The sequence below is a fragment of the Manis javanica genome, chromosome 4, assembly GCF_040802235.1.
Source record: "Manis javanica isolate MJ-LG chromosome 4, MJ_LKY, whole genome shotgun sequence".
In the NCBI taxonomy this organism is placed as follows: Eukaryota; Metazoa; Chordata; class Mammalia; order Pholidota; family Manidae; genus Manis; species Manis javanica.
In genome coordinates, this window is record NC_133159.1 from 117,332,408 (window position 1) to 117,359,195 (window position 26,788).

Here is a 26,788-nt window from a genome sequence, read left to right on the forward strand (position 1 = left end):
GGACGCCAATGGTGACTCCTCCTCCTACGTCACGGCCCAGCCAGTCTGGCGGGGGCTCGGCGCTGGGGGCGGGCGTCCCGGTCCTGCCCGGCCTGCAGTTCGCCGAGGAGGCGGCGTAGGCATGTATCGGCTCCTGATCACTAGCCTGGGCCGAGGCCTCCTACGAGCCGCGGGGCGGTGGCGCCCGTACTGCTCGGCGCGCCTGCTCCCAGGTCTGGCAAGAGGCTGGGCGCCCGAGGTGCAGGTGCCGCCTTTCCGAGTCCCGCCGCACGGCTGGGGCCTGGGCCTGCTGCCGCCGCTGGCAGGTGAGGGGCGGGGGCCGGCCGGCTAGTCGGGCAGGGGCCGGGGCGCGTGCCGGGCCAGGTGATCCCAGAGCCCCTTCCCGCAGCGCTCGCCTGGTTCTCGAGGCCCGCTGACGCAGAGGAGGACGAGCAGCAGCGCGCGGGCGGGGCCGCCGACGACGACGCGGCGGACGAGGCCGAGGCGGAGATCATCCAGCTGCTGAAGCGAGCCAAGGTGAGGCGGGTGGGTGCGCAGCTTGCCGAACACTAGATGGAAGCTCCGAGGGAAAACTGCCCGTAGATAGGTCACGGGCGGTGCTGTAGTGCATCCAGGCTTGTCAGACTGTAAAGCCTGCAGTAACAGGCTGCAGTCTCGAGTGCAGATGGAGGTGGCACGCAGGCATCGCTCTTTCGTCCAAGCAGAATTAGCGGAAATGTTCCGCAGTTGTTTTTATCAGTGAACCACCCCACATGAATGAACTGGATTAGAGAATTTTGCACACATGTAGCGTCCTGAAGATGCAGTTTAGTGCTGATTATGCGCGGTGTGGTTCTTTATCTCACGCTTCTTTTCTCCATTTCTTTCTTTTTCCCTTCTTCCTAGGTTATCTCAGCTCTTCCATTGGGCTAACACCCACCTGGAGGCCAACGACGTCCGCATTTATATTCCCAAACTGCAGTGTGCTACTGACAGGTCATCTCCACTTTGAGATTCCACCCGCCTTTCAGACTTGACCTGCCTGCCCAAAGCTAAACTCTTGGGCTTAAATGTCTCCCCAGCACACTCTTTCACCATCTTCTCTTAACTGCCATCCACTTAGTTTTTCAACCTGGAAACCTCATAGTCATTCTTAAAACTTGTAGTACTTTACCACCACCTCCCACTACACGTACAGTACAGCGGCAGATCCTCTTGCCACCAAATCCAGAACATTCTCAAGTCTCCCCCCTTTTATCTCCCCTGCTCTCACCCCAGCCACATCGCCATGGTATTACTATCCAGTTGTCTTGCTTGCCCTATTGTCCCCCAACAATCTATTCTCCATGCAGCAGCTAGAGCACTTTAAAAAAAAAATGTAAATTGGATCATATCACCTCCTTGTATAAGAGCTTTGAGTGACTTCCCACTGCATTTATGGTAAATCCAAACTCCTTGCTATGACCTCAAGACCCTGTATGAACTACACCACCCTGCCTTGCCCACCCAGTTGGCTGGAATCCTCTGGCTTGCATCTTCCCTTCACATCTTTTTCATTTTTTGAATGGTTCTTGAAGAACCATTCTCTTCAGCCTGTAGGGCCTTTGCTCATTCCCTACTCTCTGGATCATTTCCCACCCAAATTCCTTATTTGGTTGACTCTTGCACACCCTTACTACCTCAGTTTAACTGTGTCTACCTTGGAAAGCCTCTCTGACTCCCGTTTAGAGGAGTCCCCTTATTCCCTTAGATTCTTGTCTTCATAGTTGTTATGGTTACTTTTAATTAAGTTTATAGGCTACAAGAAGAGAAGAGAATATAGGGCAAGCAACTTTCTTGTAAAACATTGTGTAAAAATGACTCACATTCCTGCTCCTGCATCTGTTGGCCAAAACTTTGTTATATGGCCACAGCTAGCTGCAGAGGAAGCTTATCCCCCTGTCATCACTGTAGATGTAATGTCTGATACATGGTAGGAATTCAGTAAATACTTGATGAGTAAGTGAACAGCTTCCTTGTATGTGTCGGGATGTATAGCCATGTCCACTTCTGTCTGGTAGCACATGCTTTCTTTACATTTCATTTTCTATTCTTTGTTTTCTCTTTTCAGTTGAGCATCATGAAAGATGAGCCAGAAGAGGCTGAGCTAATTTTGCATGACGCTCTTCGTCTTGCTTATCAGAACAATAACAAGAAGGCCATCACTTACACTTACGATTTGGTAATTCTTCCAACCAATCTGAACCACTGATGATGAAGGGTGGATGAAAGAGAGGGGCTGTTAGCTCTCCTGATTTATATTTCTGACCATCAGGATGTCCTAAAGCTCTTTGGTTTTCATTTTTGTTTTTACTAAGCTTTCTTTTAGTTTCAATTTTTATTACCCTTGAGATGTTACTTATTGAAGTCAAATTCTCTGACCAGAAAGAAAAAAATATCATTAGCTTTTGCCTCTTCAGTAATGAGTGGATCTAGATCTGGTTTGTCATCAGTAAAGAATATACAAATATTTACTCTTACACCACTGCTATACTTCGCTTCTGACAGATTGGTGACATGCTTTAAACTGTTTTTCCATGTAGTGGGTGAAAGAAAAATTGAGTTTTTAGCTTAAAAGTTTTGAAATAAGTAGTAACATAGTGCTCTAAACTGAAAATCGATCTGTAATTTGCTTTCAGATGGCCAACTTAGCATTTATACGTGGTCAGCTTGATAATGTAAGTAAAACACTTTGTAATATCTTGAATTTGTGAAGGACCAGCCTCCAGGAAACTGTTAGTAAAAGTTACAGGCTTAGTACTATAGGGTTAGTGCTCTATCACAGACTAAGCTGCTGTAACAAAGAGATGCCAAAATAGAGTGACTCAGACTAGAAGGACATGTATTTCTCTTTAATTCATTAGTCCAGAGATATCTAAACACTGAGAGAGTTAGGTGCCTATGCTCCATGAAGTGGTCCAGAAGCTCAGATATATCTTCCTTCTAAGATACATCCTCATATGCATAGGTGAGCTGACACACCTCCAGCCTACAGGAAGGAAAGAAAAAAGAATGGAGGGCAACCAGCTTAATTATAAAATATAATTTAAAAATGGTTCATATTCCTTCTCCCTGCATCTCTTGGCCAAAAATTCCTTGCAAAAGAGGCTGACTTTTTGAAAATTAAGGAGATTCTGTAACTAAAAAATGAAGAGAAGCATGAATAGTAGGGGATAGTTCACAGTTTCTGCCACAGTGGCTGGATGAGAAGTTAATTTCTAGTCATTGCAGAAGAATTTTTAAGGTGCCCAGAGGATGTGGGGTCCTGGTATTTTAGTCTTTCCCATCACAAGGATACTTTTCTCTGTGTATGTGAGTGTTAGTGTGTGTTGTGTTTTACAAGAAATGATGCATCAGATGAGCACTTCAAGTCTAGAGTCTATAAATAGTGGGGGCCAAATAAAAGAAAAATCTTTTCCTTATGCTTTTAGGCAGAAAAACTTTTTAAAGCAACAATGAGTTACCTACTTGGAGGGGGCATGCTACAGGTAAGGATGTTGGCCTCGGGCTGGGACCTAGCTGAAGCAGTTTTCAAAATAATCTTGCTTCCTGAAAACTCCATCCAGGCCCCAAAATGGCTAAAAAAGATAGATTTTTTTCCCCCTAGGACCTTTATAAAAACTGCTAGTCTCAGTCATGCAAAAAATATGATAGCTGAGGAATTCACAGTAGCCTGATTCCTCCAAAAGTATAAAGACTATGGCTTTCAGGCCAAAGTCAGTCTGAAAGTTGATCTGGAATGTCCATAAGGAAATTTTACTTCTCATGAATTTCCTTCATTTTTCTTTTTCCCAACAGGAAGACAATGCAATAATTGAAATCTCTCTCAAGTTGGCCAGTATCTATGCTGCTCAGAATAAGTAAGTGTAATGTGAATCATTTACCTAGAAAATAGCTGGGTTTCAAAAAAATAGGCTGTCATACCCCAGGTGTTACATCCCTCATCTTTGAAACCTTTGGTTGTTTTCCAGTTTTGCCTCTGTTGTTTCCATGAGCCTGCTGAGCAGCACATACAGCCCTCACACCTCTGGTTGCACCATGACAAAGATAATCAAATTTTCTGTTCTGCTTGGCCCAGGAAGGGAAGTTACAGAACTGTAATTTAGCCCCTCCTAGGAGAGGAGGGAGCAATGTAAAAGCTGCTGGGGATAATATACTTTGAAGGAACCATTTTGCTGATATTAACTAACCAGAAAGGCGGGTGTAAAGTTAGTGATAGATAGTTGCTGTGAAAGTGTCTCAGTAAGCTAGTTAGTGGGCACTACTAAAGGAGTAGAGATGGTCAGCTAGGTTTTAGGAAGGAGAAATACTTAGGAGTGGAGGAGACCTTTGGATAAGGAGGACAGGACATCAGTGCTGACTTAAAAAGTATTAGATGAGTCTAAATTCTTATAAAGAAAAGTCTGCCAGCTACCTAAGAATGGCTTTAGAAACCAATTTGGCTCTGTGCCAAAGGTCAGGCACCGTGGTGAGTGAGTGGTGCCATTCATTCTCCCGGGTGCCTTTCTTTAAAGAAGAGCATCTAGGGTGTCATCAGACAACTTCCCTAGGGAGTTAATATTTTAGGGTGAATTTAAGGGAAGACCTGAAACCAGCTTTTCCTTAGTTTTTAGTTGCTGTGGAATTTGGTACCAGAGGAACTGGTACATCAAGCTAGCACTGTGGAGTGCTCACTGAGGCAAGGGGGCCCGGCACTCTCCCTGCTGCCCTGGCCACCAGCTCCTTCATTCGCAGCAGGACCCACTTAGTCTCCGTGTATTTATTGGGCACTAGGTAGGGGACAGTTTCTGAGGGCCTTTGACTTCCACTCCTAGAGGAGTTGGAGGTCAGCCTGTGCCAGCGAGCACTGCAGCTGGGCCCAGTCTCCCCTGGAGGAGTAACTCCGGGACTAGACATTGATGGCTATGAACTCATAGGGTAAGAAGCCCAAAGCCAGTAACGCTGTAGAATACAACAAATCCCGGTCTTACAGAGGGGAAGGCTTGTGTAGTAGCCACTGATATTAGCCCATAAAGTTATTCTACTCTCCTCAGAAGTGTTTTTTCATTTTGTTTTATTAGGAGAAGCATGAGACCAGAAAATATATGGCCATCCTGAGGCTTAGACAGCTGCTACTAGTTAGGAGGAGAGCTGTTCATAGACAGTTTGCTCTGACTAGGGGCATCTGTGGACAGCCTCCTCCTGTTTCATGTCTTGGCTGGGTAGAGTCCCTCCTGCCAAGGTTTGGGTCTGGGGATGCTTCCATTCTTCTGAGAACATAGTAGAACAGTGAGGTCATCTGTTCTGCCCTGACAAAGCATAGAGAGGAAAGGGTGAACTTCGGGTAAGAAACCAGAGCCAAAACAGAAGAGCAAGAACTAGGGCTAAATTTCTGGATGGAGAAGTAATTTCTGTGATGTTGCTATGCATCTCTTTATAGAAGCGAGCAGGTGACACTTGTTCAGTCCAGAGTGAGGCTGTCTCCCGCTTGGGTGACCTCTCCAGTTGATTGAGGGTCCAGGGCTAGAGCTGGGTTAAATGCCTTCTAGTGCCATTTGTGTAAAAGAAACTTTCATCAAAGACCTGTAGCTTGGAAGAGTATAAAGCTAATACACGTCTCTAAAAAACAGGTCAGTTATTAGAATCCTTACTTGCAGGGTGGCCCTAGCCTCTGTTCATATTAGTATTACTTTGAGCAGGTGTAGGACTGACAAATGGAGAACCAGACTTCCTTGAAACTGTGGAGGTGATGAAAACTGCTGGCTGTGTCAGTTATCAAAGTGATGGCAGCATTCCTAGCTTTTTGTGTCTTAAGTGCCATTAAATTGGTGACTAAAAACTAAGCAGAAATAGCTTCTGAGAAATAGCAGACTGACGCCCCTTAGAGACTAAACAAATTCCCTCTTCCCATCTTATATGCCTTTATTGATAATATTCAAACCCATGCTGGGAAATGAGGGTAAAGAGGAGTTTGTGAACAGCCAATTGCCAATCTTTGCTTTACAGACAGGAATTTGCTCTTGCTGGCTATGAATTCTGCATTTCAACTCTAGAGGGAAAAATTGAAAAAGAAAAGGAATTAGCAGATGCCGTTTTATCAGGTAGGGAAACCTGTTTCCTGGACCGTTGCCTTTTTGCCACAGGGCTTCACTGTTACGCTGTTATAAAGGGAAAGGTGTCTGAATTGGGGAGGGAAAGTTACCCATTTTGGAAATTAAAGAACCATTTTTAAGGTCTCAGCAGAGATTTGGAATAATATGTTTTATTTGAATGACGTGATTGCTTGTTTTTTTTAACCCTTGCTCATTATCTGTCAGCTTTTATTATATAACCTCGAAAACTGGGGAGCAGAAAAGGAAGGTCTTTCTCTTATCTCTTGATTCAGCTACTAATCAGAATGCTAATTAATTAATTTTGGCCCCAGATATACACCAAGTGATAGAAGAAGAGAAGCTTGTTCTTGCAAGAGAAGCTGTTTCTGCAGTTCATCCTCATTATGGAGGGAAGAGCATAAAGAATTATGTTAGGAACAGAATGGGATAGGAAGGAAGCAAGCTTTCTGTCTCACAGCCATTTGGGTTTCTTAATAAGGTGTTAAATATTGGGAATTTTCAGATTTGCCATTCAATAACTCTTACTTCACACCCATACCAAGAGCTAGTGAGATAGTGGATATGCAGTGGTTGACTGTTGCCCCGAAAGCAGTAAAAATGCTGTGAAAGAGCTGTCTGTACTCAGTTGTCTTCCAGTCTCTCTTGGACATAAACTGACTTTTCTCCCACATCATCCCACTGAAGCCCCTTTATCAAAGTCACCAGTTCTCAGTCCTTATCTTACCTACTTTACTGATCAGTAGTGGCTCTGACCCATGTGATCGCTATCTCCGGCTGGGAAGACTTTATTCACTTGGTTTCTGGGACACTCACTGGTCATTCACCTTCCCCTTTGCCACTTCTAAAGTCAGCAGACCTCAGGGCTGTCCTGAGCCCTCTTCTTTTTTCCCCTCTGTCCTCACACCCTAGGAGGTAACATTTAGTCCCATACCTTTCAAGATGAGTTTCACATCTTCAGCCCCAACTTGAACTGCAGACTCATGGGTAAGATTGTCTACTGGACATCCCACACTTCACTTGTCCAAAACAGGCCCCTTGATTTCTGCCACTCACAAACTTGTTTCTCTACCAATCAGCCCCAGCATGACCATGCACCTCATTACGAATCATCTATGATGGCTTTCTCATTCCCTGTGTGTCATAGATTCATCAGCAAGTTATATTGGGTGAACCATAAAAATATATCCATGTCAGATCGTGTCTCAGCCTCTTGGCCTACTGCTTTGGTCCAGGCCATCATTGTTTCTTGCCTGGACACCTGTAATAGTCATCTCACAGGTCTGCCTGCTTCCCTTTCATTCTCTCATACAATCTGTTCTCCATGCAGTAGGCAAAGTGATCTTTTAAGAACTCGATGCCTTTGCATCACCTTTAGAATAAATTCGGAATCATTCTGTGGACTTAAAAGTCCCAACATGAGCTGACCCCCACCTGCTTCTACCTCATCTACTACACTCTTCCCACTTGCCCATCTCACTCTCACCACACGGTTCCCTCTGCCTAGCCTGTTCTCCCACAGCTTCACATGGCTGCTCTCCTTCAGGGCTCTGCTCACTTACCACTTCCTCAGGATGCCTGTCCTGACTGAAATAATAATCTCTTTCCACCTTAGTATCTCTCCAGTCCTTTATCCTTCTTTACTTCTTTGCACTTGAAAGAAAGTAGAGGTGTGTGTGTGTTGTATGCTTGTGTTTGTCTAGCCACTAAAAGTAATTTTTGTTCAAGTGTGTTTAGTATCTGTTTTCCCTGTCAAAGAGGGATGGAGACTTCATTTGTCGTGTTCTCTGCTAAAATAAATCCTTGGTACCTAGAGGGGTGCATAGATCATGATAGAGACTCAGTAATTGCTGAATGAAAGAACAGAAGACCCAAGAAACACCAAGTAGATAACGCTTTAGTGTAGTGTGGATGTGCCTTGAGCAACTTCACAGAAGATGTAAAGACAAAGGTAGCTATCAGCTAAGTCACTTTTGAACTGTTTCTGCCCCCTTGCTGTCTTTTATTTATAGCGTTAACTGTAGACAGTTTCTTAAGAGCGTAAAGCTGTCTTATTCTGACTCCAAAAGTAATTCCAGTGCATTGAAGAAAATTTAGGAAAGCATTAAGAAGAAAATTAAAATCATCCATGTTCCTATGACTAAGAACTACCATTTATTTTTTGACGTATGTTGTTCCAGGCTTGTTTTTCTCCTATACTAAGAAACAAATTAGGGATCATACTGTATGTACTACTTTGTAATCTGACCTTAAAAAATATATTTAAATTTTAAATATATTGTGAAAATATTTTTTTTTCCCGGGCAAAGGAATTCTTTTTGGAGAGAGCAAACTATTTTCTATTATAAACATTGTTTTTAATTTTACTAGTTATGTTTTAAAGAAAATGTTACAATATTCTTAATCTTATTTTTTTCTAAAGAAATTTATTTGTGGGCTTTTTATTAACATGATTAACTCTCCCAAGAGTATATTAATTCAAAATTTGGTGTAGGGTACTGATTTTGGTCTTTGTATTGCATATGTATGTATGTGATTGCATACATATATGTGATTACTGAGGAAATGCCATAAAAAATTAAGTGAAAATGGCAGATTACAGAATAGCATAGTTAGGAAGATCCTAATTTTCTAAAATATGTAGACTAGACACAGGTATGGAACAAGGGCTGAATGATACCAAAATATAGACAGAGATGATCTCTGGTTGGTAGATTTATAGAGGATTTATGTTTTGTGTTTTTCTGAATATTCTATAATTTTTTGCAGCAATTCTAATTTTTTAAGTTACTCTTTAATACTGTAAGACTTAAAAATACAGCATTTACTTGCCACACCTCATTGTCAATGCAACCACTTCTGGGATTTTGCTTTATATCTCTAAATAACATAAAATTACTATTTCTTGATTTATTATTTTTTTACTCTAAATAACATAAAATTACTATTTCTTGATTTATTATTTTTTTAATGACTTACAAAAAAGTGAAGATTGAGTGCAATTTTTGGTTGTGTCTATGTTATGAATATATAAATAATGGTAGCTGCTGAGCCGAGTAATAGGATTACATAATTATATTTTCATTGTGTGTATCCATTTTTTTCCTCTGAAATCAGTACTTAGATTTTTCTGTTGCTTGTTTTTTCTATATATGACAAATTCTTCTCTTAGCCATACTTACTTTTTTTTAGGTCCAAAGCTTTTCTGGGTTTCTGGAGTACAGACTGGCTCCTTTCTCAGTGGCATAGCTGTCTGCAGACATTCAGTCTTTATTTTCCTTTCATTTGCTTGATCACTTACCACCTTTTTCTTCTAATTTCCATTTCTCATAAACTTTTTCTCTCTGTCATCTTCCTTGATTCTTCTCTACTTATATTTTTCTTGTAACTTTATATCTTTTTTATCCTTTAACTTTTATTTTAATGGCGTTGGGAGGGAATGGAGATAAATGTATGTGTTCAATCCAGAATGGTGTATCTGCATAGTAGTTCAGTTTTATGTTATTGGACATGAGGTGGTGTCAGGATCTATTTCCTTATGATGATTCTGAGCACTGAAATTCCAGGTCAAAAGTAGCACTTTTTAAGGTTGTTGATGAATATTGCAAAATTGCCTTTGAAAGAACTGTTATTTACATTTTCTGGTTCTGTTAATTGATTTGCCTTGTGACTTTGGTCAGATTAATCCCTCTGTGGTTTGATCCTCAGAGTGTAATTAATAGTAATACTGCCTCAGAGGACTGTTAGGAAGATTGAATGAGTATACTTAAAGCACTTAGGACAATGCCTAATATGCAGTAGTTACAAAAAGTGTGTTAACCATTATTAGTTTTTATTACTGTGAGAAGGCAGTTGCCCCTTTCCCCAAAACTCATTAATTTTTATAACCTTTGTCAGATTGATGACAGGGCATTAACATTAACCAGCATGTCTTTAAATAAACAGTGCATCGGGACATTTATTGGTGCTTTTTTATAAGAATATTAAGTACCCTATTGGCCTTTTCCTTTAATTGTGTGTGTATAAAGTTCAGAGTTGTTGGCTTTTTTTTTTTGTTGTTGTTGTTGTTAATTAGAAAGTAATGCAAAACTAACATTTGTACAGTCTAAAGAATAATGAGAGCAGGCAGTGGCCCAACATTAACAGGATCTTCAAAGCCCTGTGTTGCCTGGCCCCAATCCCACTCCCCTTCCTGCCTCAGAGATGCTACTCTCCTGGGTCTTTATCATTTGTTGCTTCTCTTTGGTTTGCCTCTGTATTCCTTCAAAGATATTGTTTACTCTGCATGTTTCTTTTCAAAACTTATAAATGAATCACACAGTGTGACTTCTAGACTTAGACCTGAATTCATTTATGTTTATCTTCTGTCATTAATTTTGAATACATATTGATTAAGTAGCTATTCTATGCCAGGTATTGTTCTAGAATTTGAATAGAAGCAAGCGAGGCAAAAGTCCCCACTCTTTTGGAGCTTAATGCTTAGAAAGGTATTTTTCAACTTTGAAATCATATATTCACCCATCTTGAAATTTTCTTTTTCTTTATTTCTAAACATTTTAACATTTAACTTTTGTTTATCTGCAGTTTATTTTGATGTGAATTTGGTGACTTAGAGATGATCTGTCATTATGTACATACTATCTATTAATATATGCTTGGCTTTCTTTGGAATTTTCCATTCTGTTTGTTCATCTGATGATTCATACTGTATGTATGTTTGTTAGTGTGCTGTATGTTTGCACTATATAGTAATACAAATTTCATACATGCTTCTTTTGCAAAATTTTTCCATTTTCATTCAATTTTCATATGAATTTTAGATAATTTTGTCAAGTCCTCAAAGTGCTTTGAGATTGAATTATGAGGTTTGCATTATATTTATAAGTTACTTTGGGGAGATTGCCATCTGAATAAGTTAGCATTTGGCTGCAAATAGAAAATTCCACTTAAATTAATAGTAAGGACACTTACCGTGTCACTGGCAGTTCAGTGAGTGGGGACAGGCTGTTGAGTGAGTTGATACAGCTTTTTGAAATCCTGACAGGCAGGGTTCTTTCCATCCCTCCTAGTTAGTCATTCACAGTGTGTCAGCCTTCTCTTCATTCCTCCCTTACAGTTGAAAAGTGACACTACTGGCCCCAGGAGTCTCATCCATCAGTGGCAGTTTCCACAGGAAAAGGTGACTTCTTGATACTTCTCTTGGGACTTAGGTGATCTTTCCTAGAAGTCGCAAATAAATTTATTAATTCTCATTGGCTGGAATTGGGCTACATAGCATTTCTAAACCAGTTCTTGGTAAGAGAACTGGGCTTACCATGATTGGCTAAAACTGAGCAGGATCCTTTTTTTTTTTAAGCTATCATTGATATACAATCTTATGAAAGTTTCACATGAGCAACATTTTTGGTACAACAGTCACCCATATTATCAAGTTCCCCCCCCCCATACCTCATTGTAGTCACTGTCCATCAGTGTGGTAAGATGCTATAGAGTCACTACTTGTCTTCTCCCTGCTATATTGCCTTCCCTTTGACCCTCCTACATTATGTATGCTAATCATAATGCCCCTTAATCCCATTCTCTCTCCCTCCCCACCCCCTTCCCTGTGGTCACTGCTAGCTAGTCCCTTAGAGCCTGTGAGTCTGCTGCAATTTTGTTCCTTCAGTCTTGCTATGTTGTTATACTCCACAAATGAGGGAGATCATTAGGTACTTGTCTTTCTCCGCGTGGCTTGTTTGACTGAGCATAATACCCTCTAGCTCCATGCATGTTGTTGCAAATTGTAGGATTTATTTTCTTATGACTGAATAATATTCTGTTCTGTATATGTACCACATCTTCTTTATCCGTTCATCTGCTGATGGACACTTAAGTTGCTTTCATATCTTGGCTATTGTAAATAGTGCTGCAATAAACATAGGGGTGCACCTGTCTTTTTCAAACTGGGCTCCTGCATTAGGGTAAATTCCTAGGAGTGGAATCCTGGGTCAAATGGTATTTTTATTTTGAGTTTTTTGAGGAACCACCATATTGCTTTCCACAATGGTTGAACTAATTTACATTCCCACCAGCAGTGTAGGAGGGTTCCCCTTTCTCCACAACCTCGCCAACATTTGTTGTTGTTTGTCTTTTGGATGGTAGCCATCCTTACTGGTGTGAGGTGATATCTCATTGTGGTTTAAATTTGCATTTCTCTGATGATTAGGGATGTGGAACATCTTTTCATGTGCCTGTTGGCCATCTGAATTTCTTCTTTGGAGAAGTATCTGTTCAGATCCTTTGTCCGTTTTTTAATTGGGTTATTTGCTTTTTGGGTGTTGAGGCATGTGAGTTCTTTATATATTTTGGATGTTAACCTGCTATTAGATATGTTGTTTATGAATATATTCTCCCATAATGTAGGATGGCTTTTTGTTCTGCTGATGGTGTTCTTTGCTGTACAGAATATTTTTAGTTTGATGTAGTCCCATTTGTTCATTTTTGCTTTTGTTTCCCTTGCCTAAGGAGAAGTGTTTAGGAAAAAGTTGCTCATGTTTATATTCAAGAGATTTTTGCCTGTGTTTCTTCTAAGAGTTTTATAGTTTTATGACTTACATTCAGGTCTTTGATCCATTTCAATTTTACTTTTGTGTACGGAGTTAGTCAATAATCCAGTTTTGCCAACTCCAGCTGTTGAAGAGGCTGTCATTTCCCCATTGTATATCCATGGCTACTTTATTGTGTATTAATTGACCATATGTGCTTGGGTTTATATGTGGGCTCTCTAGTCTGTTCCACTGGTCTATGGGTCTGTTCTTGTGCCAGTACCAAATTGTCTTGATTACTGTGGCTTTGTAGTAGAGCTTGAAATCAGGGAGCATAATCCCCCTGGCTTTATTCTTCTCAGGATTGATTTGGCTTGTTTGGGGTCTTTTGTGATTCCATATGAATTTTAGAACTATTTGCTCTAGTTTGTTGAAGAATGCCGTTGGTATTTTGATAGGGATTGCATTGAATCTGTAGATTGCTTTAGACAGGATGGCCATTTTGACAATATTAATTCTTCCTATCCATGAGCACAGCATGTATTACCATTTATTGCTGTCTTCTTTAATTTCTCTCATGAGTGTCTTGTAGTTTTCAGGGTATAGGTCTTTCACCTCCTTGGTTAGTTTATTCCTAGGTATTTTATTCTTTTTGATGCAATTGTGAATGGAATTGTTTTCCTGATTTCTCTTTCTGCTAGTTCATCGTTAGTGTGTAGGAATGCAACAGATTTCTGTGTATATCCTGCAGGTTTGCTGAATTCAGATATTAGGGGTGGGTTCTTTCGGGTTTTTTATGTACAACTTCATGTCATCTGCAGACAGGGACAGTGTCACTTCTTCCTTACAAATCTGAATGCCTTTTATCTCTGTGTTGTCTGATTGCTGTGGCTAAGACCTCCAGTACTATGTTGAATAAAAGTGGGGAGACTGGACATCCTTGTCTTGTTCCCAATCTTAAGAGGAAAAGCTTTCAGCTTCTCGCTGTTAAGTATAATGCTGGCTGTGGGTCTGTCATATACAGCCTTTATTATGTTGAGGTACCTCCCCTCTAAACCCATTTTGTTGGGAGTTTTTATCATGAATGGATGCTGCATTTTGTCAAATGCTTTTTCAGCATCTATTGAGATGATCATGTGATTCTTGTTCTTTTTGTCGATGTATGAAATTGATGGATTTTTAATATTGTACCATCCTGCATTCTTGGAATAAATCCCACTTGGTAATGATGGATGATCTTTTTGATGTATTTTTTAATTGGTTTGCTAATATTTTGTTGAGTATTTTTGCATCTATGTTCATCAGGGATGTCAGTCTGTAATTTTCGTGTTTTGTGGTATCTTTGCTTGGTTTTGGTTATTAGAGTGATGCTGGCCTCCTAGAATGAGTTTGGAAGTATTCCCTCTTCTGCTTTTTGGACAACTTTAATGAGAATGGGTATTAGGTCTTCTCTAAATGTTTGATGAAATTTGGCAGTGAAGCCATCTGGTCCAGGGATTTTGTTCTTCGGTAGTTTTTTGATTACGAATTCAATTTCATGAGCAGGATCCATTCTTAACAGAGGATAGGAATCCCCTCTGCTTGAGTTCTGTGAGAAAATAATGGATACTGAGACAAATAGCAGGGATGCTAGCAGGAGAAGCCGCTCACTACACTATTGGCAACACAGGCACACCTCAGAGGTATTGTAGGTTTGGACCACCCACCACAATAAAATGAATATCATGAAAAGTTAGTGAAATCAGTTTTTTGGTTTCCCAGTGCAAACAAAAGTTTTGTTTATACTCTGCTGTAGGTTGTTAGATGTGCAATAGCATTATGTATAAAATTAACAGTGCATATACCTTAATTAAAAAATACTTTATTGCTAAAAAATGCCAGCCATCATGTGAACTTTCAGTGAGTCTTAATCTTTTTGCTGGTGGAGGGTCTTACCTCCATGTTGATGGCTGCTAACTGATTAGGGTGGTGGATGCTGAAGGCTTGGGTGGCTGTGGCCTTTTGTTAAAATAAGACAACGGTGAAGTTTGCTGCATCAGTTGACTCTCCCTTTCACAAAGGATTTTTCTCTGTAGCATGTGATGCTGTTTGATAGCATTTTACCTACAGTAGAATCTCATTCAAAATTGGAGTCAGTCCTCTCAAACCCTGCTCCTGCTTATCAGTAGAGTTATGTAATATTCTAAATATCTGTCATTTCAGCAGTCTTCACAGTGTCTTCTCCGGGAATAGATTCCATCTCAAGAAACAACTTTCTTCGCTCCTTCATAAGAAGCAACTTCTCACCTGTTGAAGTTGTATCATGAGATACGACGATTCAATCCCATCTTCAGGCTCCACTTCTAATGCTAGTTCCCATGCTGTTTCCCCCACATCTACAGTGACTTCCTCCCCTGAAGGCTTGAACCTCTCACTCAGAATCACCTGTAAGGGTCGGAGTCAACTTCTTCCAAACTCCTTTTTAATCTTGACATTTGACCTCTCCCCCAAGAATCATGAATGTTCATGGCATGGTGAATCCCTTCCAGAACGTTTCAGTTTACTTTGAATCACTGTCTTATGGCAGCTGTAGCCTTATGAGATATATTTCTTAAATAAGAAGACTCGAAAGTCAAAATGACTCCTTGATCTATGGGCTGCAGGGTGGACATTGTGTGAGCAAGCATGACAGAAACATTATTCCCCTTGTCTGTCTCTACCAGAGCTCTGGGGTGACCAGGTGCATTGTCAGTGAATAGTAATTTAAAAGAAATACTTTTTTCTGAGCAGTAGTTCTAAACAGTGGGCTTAAAACATTTGGTAAACCAGTTGTTAACAGCTATGGTGCCACTCAGCCTTAGCTGTTCATTTATAGAGCACAGGCAGAGTAGATGGAGCATAATTACTAAGGGCCCTAGGGTATCAGGAATGGTAAATGAGCTTGGCTTCAATATAAAGTCAACAGCTTCATTAGCTCCTAATAAGAGAGTCAGTCTGTCCTCTGAAGCTTTGAAGTAAGGCATTGACCTCTCCTCTCTTGCTATGAAAGCCCTAGATGGCACCTTCTTCCAATATAAGGCTGTTTTGTCTACATCAAAAATCTGTTTTTTAGTGTGTAACCACCGTCATGCATGATCTGAGCTGGTTCTTCTGGATAACTTGCTGCAGCTTCTCCATCAGCACCTGCTGCTCCACCCGCACTTTTGTTCTGGAGACTCTTCTTTCCTTAAACCTCTGCCAGCCTCAAACTTTCCTTCTGCAGCTTCCTCAGCCTTCATGAACTGAAGTGAATTAGGGTCTTCCTCTGGATTAGACTTTGACTTAAGGGGATGTTGTGGCTGGTTTGATCTTCTATCCAGACCACTAAAACTTTCTCCATATCAGCAATAAAGCTGTTTGGCTTTCTTATCATTCGTGTGCTCACTGAGGGAGCACTTTTAATGTCCTTGAAGAAGTCTTCCTTTGCATTTACGACCTGGCTACCTGTTTGGCACGACAGGCCCAGCTCTCAGCCTGTCAGCTTTGATGTGCCTTCCTTGCTAAGCTTGATCATTCCTAGTTTGAGAGTTAAAGTGAGTCTGGTGACCGTTCCTTTCACTCGAACACTTAGAGGCCATTTTTGGGTTATTAACTGGCCTAATTTCAATATTGTTGTGTCCCAGGGAATAGAGAAGCCTGAGGAGAGGGAGAGAGATGGGGAACAGCCAATCTGTGGGTCAGTCGGAACACACACATTTGTCAATTATTTGCCATTGTATATGGGCACCGTTCATGGTGCCCCAAAACAGTTACAATGGTGACATCAAAGATCACTCATTACAGGTCACAATAACAAGTGTAATAGTGGAGAAGTTGGGAATACTGTGAGAATTACTGAAATGGGATGCAGAGACATGAAGTGAGCAAGTGCTATTGGAAAAATGCTGCTGATAGACTTGCTTGAAGCAAGTTGCCACAAACATCAGTTGGTAAAAAAACATAATTTTTGTGAAGGTGGTAAAGCAAAGTACAATAAAACAATATTCCTGTGTTGAGTCTTCCCACTGAGGAATGTTGTATGTCCCTTGCTTACAGATTTTTTCACAAAATATGTGACAGCTATTTTATTACATTTACGTGGACATTTGACCAAACTATTTGCTTTTAAATTGATACTCTATTTCCAGACATATAATTACATATTTGGGGAATCGTGACAGTTGTTTCCTGTCAGATAATTATACTTTTATCCCTCTCCACAGTTAGACATTTAGTTCACTGACTCTATATAACCCCAGGACATTAAATAAGAGTGGTGATGGACATGGTCTCATATCTAATTTGGTGCCAAAATATATGAATAGATTTATCATGTATCTAGAGCAAACAAGGCTTGTTAGTAATAGGTTGTTTTGTATATTGCAGAATAATACTTAATGTTGGTGTTTTATTCAGACCTTTTGCATGCATTTTTTTATGTGAGCGGTATTGTTTATTTCTTGTGCTTGCATCACAGGGCTGCCATGTGATAAAGTGAATTGGGATGCTTTTTATATTTTCTGCTCTAGAATACATATGGGATATTATCTGAGAATGACCTATTCCTTGAAACTTGTAGTATCTCTGAAACCATATGGGCCAGATGTCCTTTAGAGTTGATTTCCTAGCAACTGTTTATCTTCCTTCCTTGATTATTCATACATTTAAAGTTTTCCCATTTTCTTGATTTCAGTAAGCAGGACAATGCCTGCAACACAGCATTAATAAGTATATGTTGAGTGAGTGAGTGCATGAAAGAGTTTTAGAGATCTACCTTTCCTAAGGAATTCCATTTCAAAGTATAATTTACATATTCCATATCTGAGATCACATTCTTTTCCCAATTCTTAATTTTATGGATTTATTTCCTTTCAAAGAGATTTTTTTCCATTGATTCCTTCTTCCCCCTTTCCTGGAGCTGAAAGTTTCATTCATTTTCATATTTTAAATAATCAAAACATTCTGGAAAGTCAGTATTTTTGGAGGCATATATGATTTCAGGAGCACTTGGAGTCCGGAGCCTGCATTTGAATTCTGGCTCTTCCACTGAGGAGCAGTGTGGCTGACACACAAGTCACTCTTGCTTCTTGGTTTTCTCCTCTACAGAGTTATGAATGATAGTAGGTCCTCCTTAGAGAGCTGGTGTGGGAACTAAATGCTCCAGGACTGTGACTCATTATTAAGTACTGTGTATGAGTTTGCTGGAATGTGGTATGTTTATTAGCCACATTTTATCATCTCTATGTTGACAACTCTCAATTTATGAAGGACCTTGCTATTCATTAGCTCCTCCTTGGTTTTGTCCATTTTGTTCATCTTTTCAAAGAGCCACATTTTGGCTTCATTTTCTCTGTTGCCTTTTCCCTTTTCTCTTTTTAGTTTGCTATACACTTCTTTTCCCCCTTAGGATATATATTCTCTTTTATTGAAATATATTGATATATAATATTATATTGATTTCAAGTATACAACAGTGATTCAACATTTATTTACATTATTAAATGCTCACCCAAACTAAGTGTGGCTAACCATCTGTCAACACAAAGATGTTACAGTATTACTGACTATATTCTCTATGCTGTTCTTTCATCCCTGTGATTAATTTATATTATGATTGAGATTGTGTGCCACTATCTCCTTCACCTGTTTCACCCACCCGCCCCAACCCCTCCCCCATGGTAGCCACTAGTCACTTCTCTCACCTCTCAGTGTCATAGTCTATTACTATTTTGTTCATTTTGTTTTGTTTCTAAATTCCACATATAAATGAAATCATGGTGTTTGTCTTTCTCTGCCTAGCGTATTTCACTTAGCATAATACCCTCTAGGTCCGTCTATGTTGTCCCATTTGGCAAGATTTCTTTCTTTTTTATGGCTAACCACATCTTCTTTATTCATTTGTCTGTTAAGGGACACTTTGATTGCTTCCATATCCTGGCTGATGTAAATAATGCATCACTAAACAGAGTACACACATCTTTTGAAATCAGAGACTTTGTTTTCTTCAGGTAAATTCCTAGAAGTGGAATTACTGGGTCAAATGGTATTTCTAATTTTAGGTTTTTGAGCAGCCTCTCTACTGCTTTCCATAGTTGCTGCACCAATTTGCATACCTATGAACAGGGTAGGAAGGTTCCCTTTTCTCCACATCCTCACCAATACATGTTTCCTTTGGATAGTGGCCATTTTTTCCATTTTCTATTTATTTTCACTCTCCTCTTTATTAAATCTGTTCCATTTGCTTTGGGCTTATTTTGCTCCTTTTCTAGTTTCTTAGATTAGGTTATTGATTTAAGATCTTTATTTTCTAATATGTGCATTTACACCTATAAATTTCATTTTACTGCTTGAGCTGCATCCCATAAATATAGTATGTTGCATTTTCATTTAAATTTATCTCAAAGTATTTTCTCATTTTTCTTGTGATTTTTTTTCTTTGATGCTTTGGAATGTTTTGGAGTGTGTTGACTATTTTCCCAATTTGTGAATTTCTCAAGTTTCTTTTTGTTGATTTTTAAGTCCATTCCAGTGTGGTCAGGAAACATGCTTTGTATGATTTTGGTCCCTTTAAATGTATTGACTTGTTTTATGGTCTGGTATGTGGTTTATCCTGGAGAATGGTGGGCATTTGAGAAGAATGTGTGTGTCCTTGTCGTTGGGTAGTATGTACTGTGTGCATAGTCCCCGAGGTCTAGTTGGTCTAATGTTGTTCAAGTCCTAATTCCTTGCTGATTTTGTCTAGCTGTTTTGGCAGAATTTTTTTGTGATCTTTTTTTCCTTATTACATGTTTGAATGCTGTTTTAACAGTCCTAGAGATATTTCATTGTGAATTATTCCTTCATCAGGAAAATACTATTTTTTTGTCCTACTTAAGGTATTTGTCACAAATTTTAGTTTTACCTTGTTGTCTGTATGTTACTCCTAAACTTTATCTGTGTCATCTTGTTTCCCATGTATCTTTGGTAGAAGACTGTGTTTGGACTTTTTAAAACCTTATGTATCATTGTCTTGTAATAGAGTCTTAAAACCTACTTAAAATTAGTATCAAAAGTGATATTTGGTCTGTATTTTTGCATTTTGAAAAATGCTTTCCATTTTTATTTGTTTTCAGGTCCCTTTTACAGGGACTTTTTCCTCACTAAGTGTCCATTCATATTTTGGAAGGAGGGCATACAATATGGTTTCAGTTCTATTAGGGGTAAACTAAACATTTCTTCAAGACATGACTCAGAGAAAAAAAACACTTTTCAGTTTCTTCTGTAAGATGAGTACAGTTTAACATTCTTCTACTTTTCCCTTTCCCCATTTGTTTTTTCTCTATGATGTGAATTTTAGGCCTAATGGGAATTATTGCAGAGGATTCTGAAGATGCTTATTTGTTATAGATAGCCTATTTTCTCCTGCCTGGTTGCTTTGTAGGTGTCAGTAACTGTTTTATTAACATAACGTTAGGAGGTACCTGGTCTGGTGGTGAACCTTTAAAATGGTTTTGAGCTTCTGTGGAACCTTTGGCTATTGCTACAGTCCTGCTTGTTGGGGTCTTCTATTTAGGAATGCCATTTGCCTGTAGTTGGCCTCTGTCTCTCTCTGTCCTTTACATTTATCCTCTCCTCCCTCAGTTTTCTTGTATTTTGGGAATCTCTCCAATGTGTATTCCACATTACTGACTTGTCATTCAGAAAAGTCAGTTCTATGCTTTCTTCTTCTTTTTAAGACTTAAAGCAAAAACAAAGTGTAGAGACTTTAACAAATACCTGTGTACCTTCCCCTTAGCTTTGTCAAACCTATTTTACCAGATGTGCTTCAGGATCCTTGTTTATAAGTTTAAACCCTTTATACTCCTACTTGGTATAAATACTATTCTGAATTTGGTTTTGGTCTTTACATTATTATGCCTATTTTTTACACATATATATCAATAAACAATCTACAATGGGGCTAATGTTTTAAAATTATATATGAATGGTATTACACTACAGTCGTTTCTGCAGTTTGTTTTTTCACTCAGCATTATGCTGCTGCTATTCATCCATGTTGATGACTAAAGCATCAGTTTTCCTAGCACAAACGCCCCTTTTGCTCTCTGGAGCACATCTGCTCAGTTGCATGTGTCTGAAGGGTGATGTCCTCTTGTTAGTCCACTGGGGTTGGGGACTGAGTGGTGAGTTGAGCCTCTTCTCTACCCTCCCAAGGAGGGATTCAGGTAGAGGGGCCCTGACTGGTTCAGTCACTGTAGCTGCAGGGCAGTGTTCCACTGTGAGTGTACCAGCATTCTGCACTTGATGGACGTGTAGGTTCTGCCTGCTTCCCTGTGGAAAATACCACATCTGTGACCGTTCTTGGACCTGTGTCTCTGTGCACACTGCAAGATATCCCCTAGAGTATGTTCCCAAGAGTGGAATTGGTGGGGTGTATGTACTAGGTATTACCAAATTGCTTATCCATGTGGTTTTACCAGGAACCAATTTAGATGTTAATCCACCTAAATTGTCACCTTTGAATAACAGTGTAAGGTTAGGGGTATTTGTTAAGTGACATGAAACATTCAACGGGTCCTGTATTGTTAAAATATTTGTGAGTCTAGGTAACAAAAAGAATGATTAGGGTAGGTTGGACGCATCTGTCTCACTTTCGATATTGTACTTGTATCCCAGCAATGATCTTATTTCCTTCTTAGTGGAAGAGAAAGCCAATACTCACCTCCTCCTTGGCATGTGCTTAGACGCCTATGCTCACTACCTTCTATTCTCCAAGCAGCCGTCACAGGCACAAAGGATGTATGAAAGAGCTTTGCAGATTTCTGAAGAAATACTAGGAGAAAGACACCCGCGGGTAAGGGAGGAAAACAGAGGAACTATAAGATAAAAGATTCAGAATTTATGGGGTGGAATGCCATTCTCATTGGGCACAGATGAGCAGCAGATGGTCCCATGTTTCCTCCTCCTGGCCCAGGCCATTCATTTTCCTGCCATCACTCCCCGGCCCCCATCACTTGTTGCAAAAAGGATTTGATACGGGTCTGCCCAGAATATTTTGCACAAGCAGTAGTTTACATACCAAAGCAGCCTTTCTGAAAGGCAGGTCTAACCAAGGCCCCCACATGCTTCCAGGGCTTGAGTAGAGAGCAGTGTTTCAGGTATTGAATCTTATGAAAAACATCTTAACACACTGATAGAGATCCTTGCCTCCCTCACCCCGCTTCTTCCCCAGGTAAAATGCCAGGGAAAGGTGGAGGAAAGAAGGCAAGCAGGCCTGCATAAAAAAAAGTTGATTATGGACATGAAAGTAAGCACAGCATGCAAGCTCTTTACAACAGTAAGCACTGAATTGACTTGAAATCCTCTCTCTGTGTCTCAAGTTTAGAGCAAAAAGCAGATCCGACTCCAACTTACAGAACACAATTGTAACTGGACTGAATTTACTCCAAGGCTGGGGCAGGGCAAGTTACTGAGCAGTCAGTTATCTTCAGGAAAGGGATTTAGGGGACTTTATATTATAGAGTCCCCTTGGTGGAATATTATTGAGGTATAAAAGACAAACACAGAATTAAAATTGCCAAGTACTAGAACCCAGCTGGGGCTTAGAGCATGGCTTCAATGGAGGCGGTAGGGTCTGCCTCTGTTCCAAAAATCTCTTAATGGGATGCTCTTAAAATGGATGATAATACATTTTTTGCTTGATGAGACTCAGGGTCGCCAATAGAATGACATGGTAATATAATAAGACTCCTGAGGCTGACTTCTCAGGATTAGCCAACCTGAGATGGGAACTTATAGCTTCTTTTGCTATTTTTCATTTGGCACATCTAATTTGATAATTAGATTAATAAGTGATTATTTTCCCCTGTCCTAGTTTCTTGATTTATATCATTTTCCAGAGGGTTGAACTAATGATGCCCACTGTGCAATGTGAATGATAAATGCCCATGATTTGTTAAAGGCTAATTAATGTCCCTCACCTGGAAAGCTAGAAAAGATAAAATCTTAAGTATATATTCAGTGTATCGAATTCCTAATTAATGCTGAATCTGTGTGTGTTTCTAAAGAAAAAGCTGTTTTTTTGTGTGTGTATAGACCATCGTGCTGATGAGTGACCTGGCTACCACCCTGGATGCACAGGGCCGCTTTGACGAGGCCTGTGTTTATGTGCAAAGGGCATCAGACCTGGCGAGACAGACAGAACACCCTGAGCTCCACATGCTGCTCAGTAATCTAGCTGCAGTTCTGATGCACAGAGGTAGGGAGCACTGGAAATCTGACTGACTTGCTTTAACTTTAGGGAGGGGTGTCACTTGATTTATCGATCTGAAATGGTGTGCAAGGAGGGCAGGGGGCAGTGAGAAAGATCCAGAATTAAAAGGCTGGCTGAATAATACAAAGAAGATGTCTGGCTAAAGTACCACTGTGGTCAATTCATATGACTTCTGTAGTCCTGAACTGGCCCTGCTGAACCACATCAAAGCAGTGAAAAGTTTGCCATGATAGCACCTATTTCTGTGGTGCTTTAAAGATTTCTAAACTTTTCCCCTGTACAATGTAATTAGTTCCTCAGTGTACATGAAGCTGGGAAGACACTGAATATTAGTTTGACCCACTAGTACTGCTCAGGGCCGCACCTGGGATTTCCCAAAAACCCGAAATGACAGGTCTCTCTTCCACATAACCTGTTGGTGAGATCCTCGGCTAATGGTGTAAGGTCCCTGGGGGTACACTGGGAAGGGCAGAGTTCACCCCTCAGCATTCACTGGGTTGGGCTGTCCCCCAGTCCAGCCTGCACCCTCTGAGGGGATGTCAAATGGGGATGAAATGAGGCATCCCCAGCCTGGCACTTAATAAGCGTACAGTGAATTAGACCTCTGCTGTCAACAGTGGTCTTCAGAACTGTGAAAACATACCTTTTCTTCTTCTCCCTTCTCTCTGGGTTATTTTAGAACGATATGCACAAGCAAAAGAGATCTACCAGGAAGCCCTGAAGCAAGCAGAGCTGAAAAGAGATGAGGTTTCTATACAGCACATCAGGGAAGAGTTGGCTGAGCTGTCAAGGAAAAGCAGATCTTTAACCTAATTTGATCAAACTCTAAATGCCTTCTGTTGTAGGGAATTTCCAGTAACACCTTTTATCTAGTCTCAGCACACAAATCAGTGGTCTAATCCTTTGTCCTTGCTATCCACTTTTCCTCATCTTAGCCTGGTGAAGGACACACATATACACTGCCACTTTTCTAAAAGAAAACAACTTCCATGCCTCACTGGTTCTGCCTTCTAATGGGTGTCATTTATGTCTGTGCTGGGGTCTAAGTGCAGATTAAGCTAGGCCAGTTTTCCTCTGGGGTGGATAATAAAAACCATTAGTTATTCAGCCAAGTACCTGTATTGTAAGATTCTAATCCACTGATTTGCTGCCCTCTTCTCTGTTTTATCACTACCTGGCAGACCAAAGCTACCTGTCTTATGGCAGAGAGCGATTATGGTGAGTTATACTTCTTACCGGTTTCATGGAAGCATTGTGGTTTTTAATGCATACAGGAGCAAAAGAATATTTATTTTTGCCACCAGCATCCAGTGTGAATTTTTAACATGGGAATTAGGCACTTGAAAGATTTGATAATAAATACAAGTGAGCTCTATGTTTTTGCTTATAGCTGGTTGTTTACAACAATGAAACAGGGGGCAGAGGAATGACATAAACTCTTGTAGCTGTCTGAGCACTCCACATCCTGTATGGCTGAGCTGTGAAGGAAAAGTAGACCTTTAATTTGATCAAGCTCTAAATGCCTTTGTAGGGAATTTCCAGTAACACCTATTATTGTCTCACAAGCATGAAGCAGTCACCTGGGGAGCTCTTTAGAGATGCACATGCCTTAGGTGCCCCCCAACCCTTCTGAATCAGGGCAGGGCACCCCAAGTGCAGCATTGAAAGCCCCCCAGTAATTGTGATACAGACAGTAGGAGAGTCACTGACCTGGGTCCTTGTCCTGAGTTTGGTTCTCAGTATCCTCATCTGTAAAGTAGGGGACAGATGGGGTTCCCTCGAAAGCACTTTCTCACATTGCCTCACAGTATATAAAGGATATAAATACAAGATACACAGACGGATGTTGTTACTCAGCAGTCTTGCAGAGAGCCACTTGCCTAGGGGAAAGGCCATTCTTCCTGGTCCCTCAAGGAAACAGTATTGTTTGTGTGCCTTTGGGGTGGGGTGTGAGAGGGAAGGGAACCTGGCATTTTTGGTTCCTGTGTACAACAAACTGGAAAAACCCTTTCAAATAAACTAGAGACTCTGCAACAATAATGTATTCCGTAATCTTTTGAGTCTCTCAGAAAATAACTTAAAGAGTTAATAAAATACTAGAAACCCTGGGGTCTAAAGCCTTAGGGATTAGGCTAAAACTAGAGTTTCATGCTTTACAGATGTTTTTTCCCACTTCTGTTGAAGCTCGTTTAATATTTACCACCCAGCTAATTCCTTTAATCAAGTCTAACTTGGAGAAACTAATATGAAGTAGGTTAAGTTTCAGTGTAACCCAGTCTTAATTTATTGATTATTAAAAATTTATTATTGTCAGCTCACCTTCTCCACTGACAATGTTTTTACCTTGTCACAGCTGCCAGAGGTTACTGAAGTCAGGTTTTAAGAAATCTTGGTCCCCTCCCCCACCCCCACCCCCACCCCTGCAATGATTCAGCCCATGGTCCTGTCCCAGTGTGGGCAAACCTGCAGTTTGCAGAGAGGCAGTTCTCTGTGCGGTGCCTCGGGGAAGGAGGTCACCGACGGCTGTAAAGCAAGGCAGCAAGCCTAGAAGAGCTGGCCTGAATTCAGAGGGGAACTGTTACAACAGTGTAGTTTATATTTCTGAGTTGTAAGTATTTTAAAAATAGAATCACTCAGCGTACCAAAATGGAAGCATTATGATGTCCAATCAAACATGCACAGAAAATTTGGCTGTCAGAATTTATGTGAATTCTGTATTACGAAGACCTTCATTTAGTTGCACACGTCAGGGTGTAGTGTCAGAACACTGAGAGCATGGTGCCTCAGTTTACAGTTAACGTCTCACAAGCTACCAGTCGCTTAGTGCTGTGCTTCTAATGGAGCTACCAGACGGTTTGCTCCATTGGCAGGCCCTGCATGAATCCCGTCCTTTCACTGTTCTGAACTAAGAAATGATACTGGATTTTATTTCCCTTTCTGAAATCACTTCTCCAGGTAACAGTAGAGGAAGTAAAGCACCCGCTCTGTGATGAGGATGGGGTTACTGGTTTACAGCTGCTCACTTTGGGTCCTTCAAGTAGACCTGCAAAAGTAACAAGTTAGGCTCCAATCTGATGTATTCTCAAAAAATTATTCTTAGGATAACTTACGACCCTTGGGGTCACAGAAAAAAATGCCATTATAAACCGCTTTGGGTCAGTCAACAGTATAAATTATTAACAAGCTCCAAAATATTAACAGTACCTAAAAAGTTTCAGCAGGAAACTGTTAAGTGGAACATTTGGTTACTGTTTTCATTCACATTAAAATTTTATTAAAATCCCAACTTTACAAGTGGGGATCTGATCCCTAAACCTGATCTAGCGTTTGAGGACCTCAGGTATACAAGACTGGAAACTAACAGGAGTGAAAGCTTTAACTTAAGACAAACGTGGATTTATGCCCTATCATTCAGTACTGAATGAGCCCACATCGTCCTCTAATAAAGTAGAGATTAAATATCAGTAATACAGGGTGATGTGACGGTCTCGATCACACCTATGAAACACTCATTACAAATAAGGCACTTACTGTAGACCTTTCTTTAGAGGCTTGACTACTTTTGTCAAAAAGTTTAAGTTTATGAAATAGGTGAAGGGGATAAAGAGGTACAAATTTCCAATTATAAAATAATTAGTTCTGGTAATGAAGTACAGCATAGGGAATATAGTCAATACTATTGTATTTGTATGGTGACAGATGGTTACACATGCATTGGTGAGCACTTAGGAGTGTGTAATTGTCAAATGACTATGTTGTACATCTGAAACCAATACAGTATTGTATATCAACTATATTTCAATTAAAAGAAAAGTTTAGATCTACTTAAAAGTCTGAAAAGTGCAAATTTTTATCATCCTGAGAGACCTCCATTTTCTCCCTCTCTTATGTGACACTCTCCCCAAATG

The 26,788-nt window shown here is 40.3% G+C and overlaps 1 protein-coding gene across 6 annotated transcripts; it reads left to right on the plus strand.

The window, feature by feature from the left end:
- The first annotated feature begins 10 nt into the window (after positions 1-10).
- On the plus strand, positions 11-26,711 carry TTC19 (tetratricopeptide repeat domain 19). Of its 6 annotated transcripts, none has more exons than XM_037013120.2 (11): positions 11-305; positions 389-516; positions 2,090-2,200; positions 2,658-2,696; positions 3,450-3,506; positions 3,817-3,878; positions 6,004-6,098; positions 21,307-21,461; positions 21,840-21,914; positions 22,703-22,865; positions 23,560-26,711. In XM_037013120.2, exons 1-11 carry the CDS (start codon positions 122-124, stop codon positions 23,691-23,693), a joined length of 1,203 nt encoding a protein of 400 aa, XP_036869015.1. In that variant the 5' UTR covers positions 11-121; the 3' UTR covers positions 23,694-26,711. The 6 variants fall into 6 exon arrangements, with proteins under 6 accessions (XP_036869015.1, XP_036869023.1, XP_036869039.1 ...); XM_037013114.2 differs by having other exon boundaries at positions 13-305; positions 21,840-21,944; XM_037013133.2 differs by lacking the exon at positions 21,840-21,914 and having other exon boundaries at positions 14-305.
- The last annotated feature ends 77 nt before the right edge of the window (positions 26,712-26,788 follow it).